The following is a 16,639-nucleotide window of genomic DNA, read 5'->3' on the forward strand; positions in this document are numbered from 1 at the left end:
TTCGGTTCGGCTCGGTGCCCTGGTTCCCCTTCGCCCGGGGTCCCGACCCATCTCGATTGAGCGGGTCAGGAAAAGTGTTTATGATTGCGGCTGCTCGCTCCAATATTTTCACATTTCCACCATCTGATAAATCACCCGGTCGAGCGGTCAACGCGATCGATCGTTTCGTTCCTGCGGCCTGCCAAACCCAGGCGAAGTGCAATTTTCTCGTCCGCAGGCGTTTGACATCGATGCTTTAGCGCCATTAAGATGCGATCGCGGCACTTCTTCGCTTGAACAATCAATCAATGCAACGTGGCCGTGGTCGTCGAGTTTGGTTGACTTTCGATCTTTTCGGCACCTCGATCAACAGCTCCATCATCGGCGGGTTTCGCTGGCAATCTAGAAGTGATGTATGAAGAGTTGAGTGGGAAAACTCGCTGCGGTTTAATGGCCGTTACCAATAAAATCATTATTTGCCATTATCCCTATTTTTATCGAGAAATCGTTTCGATCGGTATACGTTCTCACTGTTGAGCGTTTAAATGGAACATAAAGTGGCTCATGATTATGTCCTGTTTGTAAAAGAAATAAATAAAAATAAAAAGGTGGAAAGTTTTATGAAATTTATTTTATAGTCTGTTCGTTCTACAAAGCTGAAAATTGAACTCTGTTGTCTTTGGTTAACTATGTAATTTATTTCTATAATTTTTTTAACACTTCTCGACACTCTCTATCTTTTCCAGATTCGATGCAAATAAATCCACCAAAGGCGCCTCGAAGCTGAGGCGCGACCTAATCAACTCCGAGATTGCGAATCTGCGCGATCTGCTGCCGCTGCCACAGTCCACCCGCCAGCGCCTCTCCCAGCTGCAACTGATGGCGCTGGTGTGTGTGTACGTGCGCAAAGCCAACTACTTCCAGCAGGGTGAGTTTATTACCTGATGAAATGTGAGCAAAATCAATTCACCGCCAACGATCAACCCGGTAGCTGCCCTTGCGATGTACTTCGCACCACCAGTGCAGATAGCCTTCGCCCTCGGCGCATCAGCTTCGCCGAGGCCAACGGCAGAGCTCAAAGGAATTTCGTACATCCTCCTGCCTCGCGCCGACGGTTTTGAGCGAGCGTAATTTTCCATACCCTAGCCAACCCCGTGGGGGCATAAATTATGTTCACTTGTTGCTGAATATTTCATGAAATTAAGTTCATCTTGCGGTGACCGTGTGCTACCGTTTTGATTATCTACGAATCTATCCCGTCGATGCAGATGGAGGGGGATAAGCGGGAAAATGGACCCATCCTCCCCGTTGATACTGACCAGGACGATGATTGCCTTCCGAGCTACTGTATTCGTGCGAGGTTGCGGCGCTGCTGGCTGGGAGGGAGGGCGCGGAAATAACACCTGAACACGATCTTTGCGGGTAGATAAAAATTCAATTTGTGGTGTTAAATAAATTAGTTTCGGTTCCGATCCAGGACCCAAAGATCGATCGGTCCCGGAATCCATCCATGAGAAGGTACAGAGTAGTTTCGTACGAGCTGAAAGTTGTTGACGCTATCCTGTAGGGAAGAGTTTTTCGAAGAATGTGGATGGAATGAAGAATTCCATTTTAACGAAAAACCTAGCGTGAGGTTCGCTACATTATTGCATGATCAGTGTTCACCATCTCACTGAGATAGGCAAAGATCTTTCATTTTTGGATGGTTGACTATATATTTTTGTAATGAATGTGTAATGTAAGATAAATATTTAAACTTTGTGATGATAACTAATTTCAATCAGTTTACGAATTGTATGAAATTATTTAAAGTCACTTGTATGATCTTAGAAATAATTTGTCTCAGATATTTTAAGGTTTTTTTTAACGAATATAATTTTTTCGAGTACAAAGCCATCGTCGGAGCTACGTATTATGTTGCCTGTAACATTTTTACTGAACGCTGTTCAACATCGTACCAAGCAACTAACCTTACCCCTGGTTGTAACTTGGTTGTTGCAAGCAATTTCTCGTTTTGTTTTGGACTTTATATTGCCCACAGTGTCCATGCGCAATCCTGGTGAGAGTTTCCTTTTATTGTTGTTCGCTTATGACGAGCCAGCCAACATTCGCCACGTGACAAATGACAAACCATAAACGGTTGACATGCGCATAACCGGACCGCATAGCCATTACTTGTAACTGTTATCATTGCTGTTGTTGTTTGCTTTTGAAACTTTTCCCACCGAGAAAACCGCTCAGCGAGCCCAACAGCGGCCACCCTGGAGGCACAGAATGGTAACTGGACACCGTAACAATTGTAAGCCTATGTACTTGCGAATGAGCCCGGGAAAAAGGCTTTGAGAGTACGAGCGGGACAAAATACGTACGCCCGATGCACATTCACTTTTTTGGGGGAGATTTTAATTTTTTATTTTAGTAAGATGGATTAAATGAGAAAACACTTTAAGGGACGACATAAGCGTTATGATTTGATGGGGGACAGGTATGTCGTGGGATGATGTTTTAAAAACTCACCATTTGTCAATTTCTTGGTTGTACAAGTAAGTAAACATAGTTATCCATGAAGTAAACATAGTCATGGTGAACCAGCAGGTCCAATAGTAACCAGTTGATTTCTATCATTTGGATTTGAAACAAATTTAAAACCAGCTGAGTAAAATGAATTTTGTTTAATATTTCAACGCAAAGGTAAAGTCGCTTGAAATTGGTGTGGCATATTAGTTGCACTTTCGTAACCCCCCGCCCCCTATGAATTTGGCTCAATCTCTCAAACAGTGTCTGTATTCGACCTTTGAAATGCAAAGTTACTGGGTCAATTTGGGTGGAAAAAAATTGGAAAATTTCCGCACCAAACTTGCTCATACAATTCGAGGAGTTGCCTTGGCCCATGCCATGTTCGGTCCGACCAATCATAAATCAATCCCGTCCACGGTGCACCTGGACCCGATGGAGAGCACCTCGTACCCATTCTGGTCAACTTCTTCCACATGCAAACAAGCAATCGGTCGGGAATGGCGCTTTGGGCGTGAAATAAAAAAGAATGACATGAGGTGACTGATGGTGTGACTTGCTCAGGCGCCCGTCAAACACCTTCGACTGACACATTCTTGACGACGTTATCGACGGATGACCTTCCCGGGGAACGAACGCCCAACGCAACATTTAAACCGACCAGGAGGGTCCTGTTATGGACCGTTTCAGACACTTTCGTCGTTGTCATCCCTTTTTTATCACTCACTGGAAACAATCTTCGGACCCGGGACGGGACTTTTGTGCTTCGAATCCGTTCCAAGCCTTGGTCCCACTGTTTGACCACAGAATTAGAGCACTAGCGGGACCCTAACTCGGTCGGACCGAAGGGGCACAACAGGCAGGGTGGGAGGTTTGAGTGATTATTTCTAGAGCAAATGTCAATCGCGCACCACCCGCGATCGCAACATAAGCCGGAGGGTAAACAGGGTGACACTGCCCGAAGTCGATCGAAATTTGGCCACGAAAGTGAACCGTTGTGAACGGAAACGGTTGGAAAAAGGTTGGAAAATCACACAGCGGCGCCGAGTTGATTGGGCACCGGGCCGTCTTTTCTCTCCTTTTTTGTGTGCACGCTGTTTGCTGCGTGGGGCTATATTTGATTTGGAAGTTTGAAAACGATCGCTAACTGGCGGTTGCTTCGCGCGAGAACGTGGCGAGAGCGGGAAAAAGGAGCTGGCTGCGCGGCCAACCACGAACCCGATTGGAAAGGTCAATAGTTGAGCGGTGTCTCGGGTGGAACTGCGCCGAGTCCGAGGCGTTGCTGGGAGGATAACTTAATTTTAGCGGTACAAGAAGCAAATGGACTTTGTACTTTGCCGGATGCGTACGTCGGTGGTACATTTTGATGAAGGGCTGTGAAGTCTTTTGTTGTATGCAAATATGTAATGTCTACTGTTGGTGTGATGATTTGTTTGTTGTTAGTGTCAGTGACTGCGTTAGAGTTCAGTGGGACGGGAATAATTTTTGTTACATACCAGTTTTAGAAAATATGTCAAAATTTTAACCAAAATTAAAATTCACTTCTTTCCAGAAAAAATATCCGCACAGATAACTAATTTTCGAACAATTGTTAAACAGTTGACGTATATGAAAGATCGATGATCAACATGAATCGATCATGCCAGCTCTTTCTGAACGCAGTAAACGATTCTCGCAGGCATATGAAATCGATTCAATTATTTAATTATTCGCTTCGTCCACCGAATTCTTCACATTTCCTCGTGTGGCACGTGTTACGCGCGAACGCGAAGACCCATCGGAAAAGCAGGTCCAATTTCCCGTCGGCTTTTTTTTCCTTTCGTCCGTTCAAAGTGTGAAGCGTAACGTTTCGTCTTCGGTCCGGGTCGTTCTGATCATCGTGGACGAAAGCAATTTTAATCGCGTTCTTCATTTCTCCACCCTTCCTCGACCATTGTATTCGATTGGATCGAATCCGGATGCCAACCGGCACGTGTGTTTCGTGAAGAAACGAGATCCGAGGGTAAACTAAGTTATGCCAATTTAAATAATTTCATTTACAATGACACATACGTTCTTATGTGGTCTGTTTTTATCACTGCTACTACGGTTAGCCAAAGGTTGATCTCGCTATAGTTTTTATTTTTGCTAAGCTCCTGCTTTGTCCAGCGTTAAACGGTAATTGAAATAGTGTGGCATGAAACAACCGTTTCCCGACCGTGGCCAGCAATCTTGGATTGCCCGCCGAAGCGGGCCGAAAACGAGGCGTAAGGAACAAGCTGAAATCAATTCGTCATCGGGAAGATTCCACATTCGTGTCGGTTGTCCGCTGGCGCACGTCTTTCGGGAGAAGCGCACACATTTTTCCGCGTTTTGCTTTTTTCCCGATCGCCGTATGGAAAAGTGCCGAAAGGTACGAAATAAAGCAACCGAGCGAGCTCCGGTCCACTCCGGATGGAATTTTTGTGTGTGTGGTAGGGGTTTACTAGGAGGTTTAAATTCCACAAAATGAGGTGAAAATAAGAGCCGACAGTTGGTTACTGCCAGGTCAATTACGAGCCGTTGTTTGGTGGAAAACTGCAGCCCCGGTCGTCATCATCATTACCATCGTCGTCGTGAACGGCCCGGGCGGCAAACCGGAGGGTTTCTTCGGGCACGTGTCATAACGTGACATGCTGTCGAAGCCGATACGGACGACACCTTTCGGCGCTGTTTGCACTGCACCTTCAAACGCCGCTCGTTGCGTGCCAGTAATTGGTCGGGACACTTTTCTGTACGTTGGTTTTCCTTACTTTTTTTTCATTCGAAGTGCATATGTAATAAGAATGCAGTTGCCGTTTGGTTTGTTTAAGTTTGCAGCTCCACACTTTTCACAGATTGAATCCAGGGTGGTCAAGAGCAAAACGGCGACCTTGCTGGTAATGATGAAAAAGGGGGGCCAATTGTACCAAGATTACCAGAAACGATTTAGTGGTGACAACCAGAAAAATGTTCATGCCATTACTTGAATGAATGTATTGCGAGTAAATTTAATTTAAAACATAAACATTTTGGTAGAGCTATACATTTAAGTTCGCAATTAAAAATTCTCAAAAGCTCTCTCAATAGCGTTATTGAGGCTGTGTTTGTTGCGAGCCCTTTACATTTGTCTCACAGTCTGCGTGGGACATGGATTGTTCCCACTAACATGACAATCGAAGGACAGACAATTGTTATCCTGCTACAATGTTTTATTACCAGCGAGCACATGACAACGACAAGCGATGCGTTTGGGTGCAATAATATTTACTTTCGCTGTACAATCGTTTCGCACCGTCCTGCCTGTCCTCCCGCGCAGTTTCGACGATTGTTCTTCGATCAGGGTTCACTCTGAACTGAAAAGGTCGAAGAGTGTGAGAATGTGAACGCACCGGAACGCATTGCGTCCTGGGAACGACGACAAACGGATGAGGAGAGCGCGACAATACAGTACATCATATCGCTCCAACGCGATGGCAAAATGACAGTTCCTAACCTCACAAATCGTCCCGATGCCGCCGAAGTGGTCCTTTGTTGCTGCAAGGGACACTGTTTTATCGGCAAAGTTTTCCTCCGCCACGTATTAACGCAATAACGGCTTCGGATGGTTATCGCTGCCGATGGATCGCGATTTCTTAATAATGGCGTAACATTTTAATAAACGTTCGCCTTTGCGTTCCGCTGGGTTGGGTGGGCTGAAACTGTCCGCGAGGGGAGAGATTTCCCATCGAGAATCACATTTTAGCGTCACCAAACTCAGCCGAGTACGTGAAGCTGCGTTTTTACCCCGATTATCTGCGAGGATCTCGATGATCCGGTGAGATAGCGAGTGTTTCCCGTGTGGCTTTGTCCTCGGATGCACAATTGCGTTGTTTCGTGCCCTTCAAATGAAATAACACTCGCATACCGCATGCTGGTTGGAGTTGGAGAGGCTCTTTGGTTTTGCGGTGCTGAAGCGCTGGAAGACTACGATCTCAACCGCCATAGACCGGCTGTTTGTAGCGCAGCGTTTGGCATGATTTGAATGAAGGACGACCGACCGAACCGCACCTGTGATTGTATGTACCCATCTCTTGCCATCATCACACGTCCGGCATCCGGAGAGGAACGAAAATATGGTAGAATCACCTTCCCCGACGGGGTGAGATCACTTTGCAGGTGATCGACGGTGACTCAACGGCCGCGACCTTCGCTCGTCGGTTCGCACCGAGTTGTAGCAGTCAATGGCTGATGGGATACGATTGATGAAGTTTGCTTTTGTTTCAATATATTATCCCCCGCGATGAGTCTGCTTAAGGTTACGGATGTAGTTCTTTCAGGAATTCATACGATTGAATGCTGGAAGTAAAGTCAAAACAAGCTATTTTATATCGATGTACCATCTGAGGAGCGAATTCTGTATTCGATTCGATAGTCCTATGATCCGACGATGTGATATTTTTAGGTTTCATCGTTAATGCGAACTTAGCTTTTGCGACAGACCTCACACAGTACTGACGCTTCATAAGTATTTCTTCGAGAGGCACTTCGGTTCTACGGAAAAATCATACGCTTTGTAGCGAAGAACAACTGCCAAGCGTCTGAATGCCATATGTGCAATTCGCAACAAACTATTGCAACCTACAATCGATGGACCCAAGGGCGTTCCTTTAGCTCAGCAAAGCGTGCAGTCATCCGGGGTTCCGTCCGCTTTGGGAATTTGAGCGAAGCACGTCCAGCACGAGACACCGCGGTGTGGGTCGCGTGTGCGGTCCGCTGCTCGCTGGAGTCCGATGTAAAGATATCGGCCGAGAGAGCCGAGAAGAAATGGTTTGACAAAGCAAGAACCGTCTCCACCGGGTCGAGGGCCCTTCGGACTCGAGTAGCCGCGGGCTGCTCAAGTGGCCCTCGATGGGCGATGGGCTGAGAGCGGACCGCTGACGAGGGCGCTGACTCGGCACGAACCACCGGAACCCGACCTCGGATGGAGCGACGTTGGACCGATGAAGCCGCTGAACTTCATCTGCCCCTGCTGTAGGCACATCACGTCCGCATCCGGCGACTCGTTAGACACACATTCGGTCCACGGTGTGACCGTAACTGATCCTCGCAAACGGAACGGTTCCTTTTCAAGCGCGCTCCCGTGCATCAAAGCGGCCACAATTGGATGCTGCCAAGGGAAGCGCAGCTCCCGGGTCAGTGAAAGTTCCCGTTAGATGTCGCTACCGCTAGAGCGAAGGAAGGAAGGTTGTTCGCGGCCAATTAATTAGGCGGCTAATTGCCACCCTATTTGCTCGTCCTGGTTCTCCGCCCCCGCGGTACGCTCTTTGTGTCGGCAACGAACTGGCGGAACAAAAAGGTAGAACTATGAACCATCTGAAAAGACCCATTTCCGCCTCATCTAACGCCCCCCGAGGGACGTCCGCCAGCGCCACGAGCGTTTGAAGATGAGCACGGGTGTGAGTTAATTGGAAAAATGATCCACCATATCAACGCGACAAACGGCCTCTTATTAGTGGGGCAGGTTTTTCATTTTCCGTCCACTAACGGGTGTTCGTTTTGGTGATCCATAAGTATATTTTTCCTTCAAAAACGATGCGGTTTTGTTGACTCATCTTTTAACAAGGTAAAATTCGATTGAAGGTTGCGTTCGTTTTAGGGGATCAGTGATTCGTCTAAGCTTTGGATATATTGAATGTTATAAATACATTGTGGTTTACTTATCGAGTGAAAAAAACATCAACTTAGTGATAAACTCTTTAGATGATTTTATTAAAAGTAATCTTAAGCCGTTCATACGTTATTCTAGCCTAGTTTTAATTCTTTTCGTCAATTTTTAAATACACCCCTCGCCGAGGTCAAACACTTTGAAGGTGGAAAAATGCTTGGAATTCCGTTCTGCCGATTTTCCACATTATTTTTTGATTAGCTTGGCCCGTTTTTCCGCATTTTCATACCAAACATTCCTTCCAATAGATCCCATGCCAATCATAACCGATCCAAAGCTCAAAAAAAAACCCAATGCAGGGCATTGATGCTGGAAGAATTTAAAACGAAGAGGAAGAGTAAGCGCGCACCTAGAAGAAAGAATCAATTTATTGCGCGTACACAGCAGCCCACCACCAACAGCCGTAACTAATTTATCAATTTACGTATATTTCACGTTACCGCATCGATGCTCGTCCTCACCCGTGGTTCGACTCTCCGCGCGGTCGAAGGGTGCTTGTGCAGGCTAAAAATACAACCCGTGCCCTTGCCGCGCCGGTACGGTTGCCCAATTTTTGTTGCCGCGTTCCGGAGAGTTGAATCGTCATCGAAAATAATCAACAACTGCGCACAGGGTGAGTCCTTACCCTACTGGCCCGAGACCCTGACGAGAGGATCGGTTTCTTCCACCAGACACCAGGGAACCTGTGCCCCAATCATCATTCCCGGTGCGAATGGTCGATCGATGGAATTGTTATCGTCGGGCTTGGTTTTGTCTCTTTCTTGCTCTCTCTTACATATTTCTTGATGCAAACTCCTTCTGGTTGGCCCGCATCCAAATCGATTCACGATCGACTCCTGCGTCACCGCGTGCTGAGACTTCTTCTTCACCGGTTCGGCGCGTTTTCAAGGTTCGAACACCCGCTGCGTCAGCCCCTCGGGGTGCTAACTAGAACGGTTAACCACCGTAACGAAATTATTAAAGCAAGCTTGATCGATGTAGGAAATGAAAATAACACCGGGAGGGAAACACTATGTGTTTTACAGCGCGGTTTATGCTCCTAGGTACCGGATCGGAAAAAAAGTGTTTCAAATTTGTAACGCTTCTCTGCAGCCGCGGTTGCACAATGGCGAGAATCTAAAGAGGACACAGAACTTGCCGGTGGAAAATAAACGGTTTCTTTCAATTTCGATCGTATCTCGATAGAAAAGATCGATCAAACAGGTTCGTCGCTTGTGCGCCGATTGCTTCCCCCAAGTCCTTCGATAAGCTCGTATCTAGCTGATGTCACTTTGGCGTTCAGCTTAAATTTAAACCTCTATACTCCGTTTACTGACTTGATAAGCGCTCGTTTAAACTTTCGTAGCCAATTATTCCAATCGTTTCATTCAATTTTCTTCCCCAATATTTGACTTGTCACAGGGACAATTGATAAACATAGACTCATAACAAGATCGATCGTTAGCCGGCTTATTGGTGATCTTGAAAAAATTCAATTCCTCCCCATGCTTCGAGTCAGGTGTGTAGCTTTGATTCTGTCTTTTTGCCGTATCTTCAGAGACACGATCATCAATCATTGGTCATGTAGTGTTGGCGATGGTTTAAACATGTATTCCTGTGATGCTCCGACAAATCACATAAGCTCTAGTAACCGAAGTTCAGAGATTATCCCTTCTTTTGTGGTGATTGAAGGCTTGAGGGAGGTAAATTTTTCTAGTTCAACAATAGGCAATGCTATGTTTGCTATCAAGCAATTAATTAAACCAAGCCCAACCCAGCCTTCAGAGCGTGTGAGTGTTTCGCGCTTGACAAGCGGGCGTTTAAACGTGTGACATTCAATTACTGTCCCATGATTTGCGCCATTAGAGAAAAGAAATATAAGATGGCAAAACAGTGTTAAACGGTTGGAGCATGAATTTTGTCCCTTCGCGTAAGCGACGAACCCCACCTATGGACATCGATGGAGCCAGCCGGTTCGCCAAGCGCAAGCTAGTGTCCCCAGCGACCGCACCCAGCACCGCAGCCAATAGTGCACGGCGTATCAGCGTATCCTCGAGGCGATTGGACATGGATTCGCGTGATTCACTGCAGCAGACATGGCACGCTACACTTTGGCGCCAAAAGGAAACCAAGTTCGGGGGAGGTGGGAGAGTCGGCACTGGCACCAAGACCACATACGCGATTCACGATCTGTCACGCTTTGGTGTTTGCAGGCGCATGCAAGCGCATATCGTACCCTCGCCTTAAAGCTGCATACGACGTGTCCAATATCACCACCCACCCTCTTCTGCCCTAACGATGTTGAAATCGTCATCCAGGTATATTTTTGATTGGAATGAGAATTAATTTGTTCTAATCGTAAGTACATTCGTTAAGCCACTCATTCGTCCAGGCAAGCATTGCCGACTCTTAAATCGTTTAATTAAAATAAAACGAACTCTACGGCGCACGGCGTTGACGAGGGGCAGCCTTTGCGGTGATGGAAAATGTCACCACATTTGTACGGGACCGACATGCGCTTCATTATTTCCCCGCGACATGATAAGTGACGCCAAGCGGCGCACGACACTGTCGACGCAGAGCCGATTGACGTTATCCACTAGGCATGAGGCCATGCTTCTCGATGACGTGTTTATTGTTGAAGGGCAACATAGTAACCATAACGAAATAAATATTAAAAATTAAACTTTAATGTAATACAAACGTGTTGTCGTGTGTTGATTAATTTTATTTATTTGTGCTTTCTCCAATTAAGCATTTTTCTATAAGGCTCGTTGCCAATTAATTATGAAATTGACACTGATCGGAGCAGCAGAATCGCAGCTTCATTGCCATATCTTAACATGCTAGACATACACACGTATGCAATCCGGTGGAGCATTGATTTGAAATTCATCGCCTCAATAATCACGTTGATAAATTTTCCCTTTCCGCCATAAAAGGCACCTCCTAGCGAACGGCAGGCTCAGGTGATTGGAGGATAATTTCAGCCCATCTGCTCAGTGTGCTTCCTTTACAGCCGCAGACCGAACCCTCCATGACAAATAGCAGCAAGAGCAGCCGTTTGTGTTAGGATGTTTACGAAGCGAACGAATGGCAAATAAATTCAATTAAAAATTCATTCACTCGATCGCGTCACTGCTCGTGAGGGAGGGCGGGAGGGAAGTGACGGTATGTAGAAAGTACACTGATTGGACAGAATTGAACGCAACCACATCCGCGTTTAACCCTTCCCGTCCCGGGCTGACGGAGATCCCCCACACGGGATAGATTATTTTCTCACGCTATAAATGGCTTTCCAAGATGGCGACACAAGGGGCAGGTGTGCGAGAGTCGGTGACTTGCTCGCGCCAAAATGCTTGTAAATGTTAGCTGTTTGTTGTGTAGCTTGTAGCGTACCTAACAAGCCGCTCCTTTGGTACACACACACCCACCCTCACAACCCTTACCCAAGCGCGGCGCATGTGTCCTGTAGCGTTCCTTCCTCCGGCGATATCCCTGTTTTCGATAGGTGTTTGTAAGAAAACCCCGTGCTACGTTAAGTGAGCCTCCCGCTAAGCTTTCATAAGATATTTTCCTCCATCCCCGAAAGTCCATAGGTTACTGACAAAAGAAGACAAAAACGCAAGGAAACCGATTGCGACGACGAGCAACCGAAAGCTTTGCACCAGAACTAACACCCCGGAGGCAGCAACCGTTTCTAATCGCTCTCTACCTCTACCCCGTCCACCGGGTGGTGGCGTAAACACCGGTTTTACCGCTTCAAATTGCTCATTTAGTCACCCCGCAGCCGTGCCGGTGGAGACGGCCCGGAGGCCCTTCCTAATCGCGGCGGGACTGCGGGGTAGATTCTATTCAATATTTGTTCAACATTTATTTATATTCCCATTTTTGCACCGCACCAACTGAATTACTATCATCGCTACCCCCTGCCACCCACTCCACCATCTCGCTTCGGGGAACGATCGCGCGCACTGCAGACGAAAGATTTCAATGCCAATGTGACTCAAGCGACGAACCTCCGATGGAGCGGGTGCAATCGGTGAGGGGCGAAGGTGGATTGTTCGGGGTATAACTAGGAATTGATTTCGCCTCACCGGGTCCTATCGTATCGCGCTGGCTGGCTGGCTGGGATAATAATGGTGTAAGCACTTAATGGCTTTCGGGGGAGGCCTTTTCTCGCCAAACCATACCTACCTCCGATCCCTCCCGAGTCTTCGCTAGCGTTGGTCCACGGAGGAGTGCGTTTGAATATGCGCCGATACGAGGTTTAACGCCTGTAGCAGATAGATACGGCCGGAAAGTGTTCACCCGGAGCGACCCCAGCAAAGGTGTAAACATTACCATGTGCCTGAGGTGGTGGAAGGTTGAGCGGTCGATATTTTATTCTCGCTGGTGGATCGTAGCATCGACGAATGAAAAAAAAACAGAACGACCAATTCGGCGTTCCTCCTGTCGGAGACATGTTGGGTGTTCGAGCGGCGGGCCCGATAAATTCTGCCCCACAAACACAAACAACACGGCGTTTAAACGCCACCAATAATTGAACACCCCACGTTCACGTGCCGTCAATGTTCCGATTTTGGTAGGCTCTCGAATTTCACTCATCACCCTCCTGCGTCAGCGATGCGCCCCTTGATGGGTAACGCCTTCCGATGCCGTCCGCTTCGGGAACGGGCGCCAGAAATAGAACCGACCGAAGCGCCACAAAACGCTGAACCAAAGATGCTCATTACCACCGATGCTTTGGGGGCTATGGGGTACGATAGTTTTTTTTTCTTTATTTTCCTGTCGGCGATGCTTTTGTGTGAGCAAACATTTTCGGTCCCACCCGAAGCACCCATTTTGGAAACCCCTTGGCACGAGGGGGAAGGTTGGAGTGGACCAAACCGATCATTAATTGTTGAAGCCATCAGCGAACCGCTTTTTCGTTTTTCACCTCGATGCAGGAGTTTTCTTTGTAGGGTCCTGCTTACATTCCACTGATAACAAGCGATGTTTGAGTTGCTTTTGCGCGTTGCGGAGCGGAGTGCAAATGACCAACCGGAGACCGAAACGGGAGTATCACCACGATCGTCAAGGCGGATAGGAGACGAAAAAACTAAAAAGGGAAAATAAGGGTCGAAAAAGAAAACGAAGCAGAAATCAATTAGTCAAGCGCTTAACTATATTTATTAAAGAGATGATGTGCCGAGTGGATCATGATCATTTGCTTGCCAGTGAATGGTACGAGGTGGGTGAAAATAGTCATTGGGAAAGAGAGAGAGAGAGAGACAGCAACCCTCTTGGCTAGTACTAATATTTTCTCGCCCTTTTCCTTAGCTCCCCGGGGGCTTCAGCTGGAACTTCATCCCGTTTCCGCCTCGGGATAGAGTAATTAGCGGACGTACCCATTAGTGTAGGTTTCTCCGGTTTCATCTGCATCGCTCGAGACGGATCCTGGCGTCCTCGCTCGTGCTGACCGAATTATTTCACTGAAACCGAGGAAAAGCCCCGGTGGGATGATCCGTGTCATTTATCACCAAACAGTCCGGCCCGATTTATGGTCGGCTGCTTTCAGTAAGGATTATGCGGAACGATCGTTTTGCCTCTTCGTCCAAATTCACTTTGCTTTGCTCCTTGGTTCAATCTCGTTCTCTCTCTCTCTCTCTCGCGCGCGCTTTCGGGCTTCCCGCCTTAATTTTCTGAGATTTCACTCAGATCATTTATCTTGGCGGATATTGATTCTCCGATGCCTCCCACCGGGGCATTCGTCGTAGCGTTGATCTTGTTGTAGCACCTTAAAAGTGATGACCCTTGTCACGGTTGAGAAAGTGGATTGATAGACCAAACAATAGCCAGCTGGAATCATCACAGTGAATAAAATGTACAAAAAGTTTCAATCAAAATGTAAACTAGGAAAATTATTTTCAATATACAGCTGCTAAGTTGTTTTTTTTTTACAAAAGGTTTAAGAGCACGGACCACCCCGAACGAAATACGCATCCTTAATCTAGAAAATATAATTGTCTATTTTCTACTACCATCAGCTTTAGGTATGGGTTGGTTGAACAGGATTCGGGACCACCAGCTATCCTGTCTTCACACCAGACCGCTAAACGATACTTGTTAATTGAGAGGAAATTGTTTCTCGCACCTTTCTTCTTCGGGCCGACGGATGGGTCTATGTTAAATCGGGACAATGTATGTGAGTTAGGGCGAAATCAATCGAGTAGACATTGAAAGAGGAAACAGTAGGATATAAAGGGAGCAACGAGCAGTAGTAGAGTAGAGTTTTATCCAGAGTATGGAAGGAAAAGGTTTATAGTAAATAATATAGAAGCTACACTTTTCAACCTTACATGTATAAAAAGGAATAAGATATTTCACGCATGAAAGTTGGAAAATGATAAACAAAATGAATCCGATGGTTGTTCTAAACGTGTTTACATTTAAAAACTAAATAACACAGTAATGTTGTTAGCTGCTCGCGAAATATAAAAAAAGACTCTCAAACAGTTACTTCATTTGCGACCGATTAAGAGTTTCCAAGAAAGCCACACACTTTTCCAAAGTCGGTCCGCACACGTCCCGGCATACGCCTTTCGCTCTCCGGACGGTGGAGCTACTTCGCTGGTAGCCAATAGAACTGTCAAGCGCAACAGTACCAACAAACGTCAGCTGTCACGCGATTACAAGCCCAATCGTCGTGCCTTACACGCGGTGGCTCCGGGGAAACACGGGCACACAATCAACCTACCGCCAGAACTCATCATCAATTAAACGAAATCAATGGCGAGGCGTCGAACAGGATGGGCCGTAGCGGTTGCACCTTGTGCAACGTCGGCCGCGTCGCTGGTGCTGGTCTGTTTCGTTGCCTTTCGCCCTCGAAGCCCTACCCATATTTAAAGGGCCGCAGGTTCCGTACACAAAAAAAAGGCTCCCTCCGTTAAAAAGGCCAATCAATGAAACTGACAGCTAACAATTACCACTTGGCGCGACTTACCACGAATCCTCGAGGATTTGAGATGGCGGCGAGAAAGTCTGCGCGAACTGAACACATTTGAACTTAGCCCAAAAGCCGGAATGCTGACGTCGGCTCGAATGGGTTAACTTGTCGTCGGCGATGGTTGCTTTTCCGATGATGTTTTTCTGCTCGCTGTTGTTGGTCTGTATTTTGCGTGGGTTGCTTAGCCGTTGGCACGATCATGATGACTTTTAGCGGCAATCGATGCAAGCACGCCATTGGAGTTGGTGGCTCGATCGCATGAGTTCGCTTGTGAGGTCGGTGCGAACATGTAGGTGTGGATATGTGAGTGGCGGGAAGAATCAGGATGTAGATTTTGATCAGCACCTGCCGAATTATGAGTGCATCGTGTGCCAAGGGCAAGGGAACCGTAAATACCGTCGGGTCGTTGTCAAGTGTAGTTGTGTAGTAATACGATGAAAATATTAAATTGTTCCACTATTAACCCTACGATGTGTTCTACATTCTTTTTACAAATGTGTACTGAAATTCCCTTTTCTAATATGTACTTTTTAGGAAATGAACATACACATTCATTCATTTATTCGAGATTCTATTCTGTTGGTCATAATGATTTAGAATTATGCTTTTGATGGCATAAATCTCTTTTAGCATCTCAAGGGTTTTCCAATAGTTGTGTGAGACGATCCGCTTGCGAAGCGTTCCATGGACTTCTTATGTACAATCTATGCCACCCACTGCGGAACCGATTGGATTCGTTCCAGCATCCCCGACGGTTGCCTCGACAAAGGGAACCTCGCACACCCACCTCGACAGCTCGGCAGAAGTGAACTGATTTTCCACCTCCGATTGCCCCACCCGATGATTATTGATTGAATGTTTGGATAGCGTTGCACCTCATATCGTTTCTAACGGGAAGGTGAGGGGGAAGGATGGATGGATGGAAGATGAATCGAACATCATCGCAGTGCAGCGACGGGTAGGGCGTTTGGTATTTGGGATCTTCTAATGATAGTTTGTAGTAAAAATGGGGCACCTCTAGGGATAGAGTAATGCACTCGGAAGTGAAACTTTTCCTGCACAAAATCACGATCATTAACGCAGGCACATCCGGGTGGAAGTGGCGGTGAAAATTGTTAGTTCTTTTAATAAAAAAATTGATTACTAATTTCAAACCCGAGATCCACCGTGAGCATACCAACATAAGTTGTTCATTAAATCGAATTTGAATAAATATGAACCACAGCTGAACTGCAACGACCATTTTGAATTGATTGTTATTGATCTAACATTTTACTCCTCACGTCTTTTCGTTACAGTGTTTAAGCGCAGCATCGATATAGGATTGCATTCGGCACCGACACCAAATATAGGATTTTCGAAGGTAAGCTATCCTGGCCCAAGATTTGTCCCTATTCCCACGCACCGCAAAACTGGAGTTCGGCACTAAACGCCTAGCACTCGCCTTCGCCGTTTTTCGTCATCCACCGACGCCT

At 46.7% G+C, this 16,639-nt stretch overlaps 1 protein-coding gene across 1 annotated transcript in view; it reads left to right on the top strand.

Annotated features, from left to right (window-relative positions):
• Positions 1–720: 720 nt before the first annotated feature.
• LOC131272856 (uncharacterized) overlaps positions 721–16,639 on the top strand; it is a gene marked incomplete at its 5' end in the record, with an annotated part of 65,561 nt that continues 49,642 nt past the window's right edge. The window contains 2 exons of the mRNA XM_058274726.1: positions 721–907; positions 16,463–16,527. Coding sequence (XP_058130709.1) covers positions 721–907; positions 16,463–16,527 — 252 coding nt within the window. The remainder of the gene's footprint in view (positions 908–16,462; positions 16,528–16,639) is intronic.

This window comes from Anopheles coustani, chromosome 3, assembly GCF_943734705.1.
Source record: "Anopheles coustani chromosome 3, idAnoCousDA_361_x.2, whole genome shotgun sequence".
Lineage (NCBI taxonomy): Eukaryota > Metazoa > Arthropoda > Insecta > Diptera > Culicidae > Anopheles > Anopheles coustani.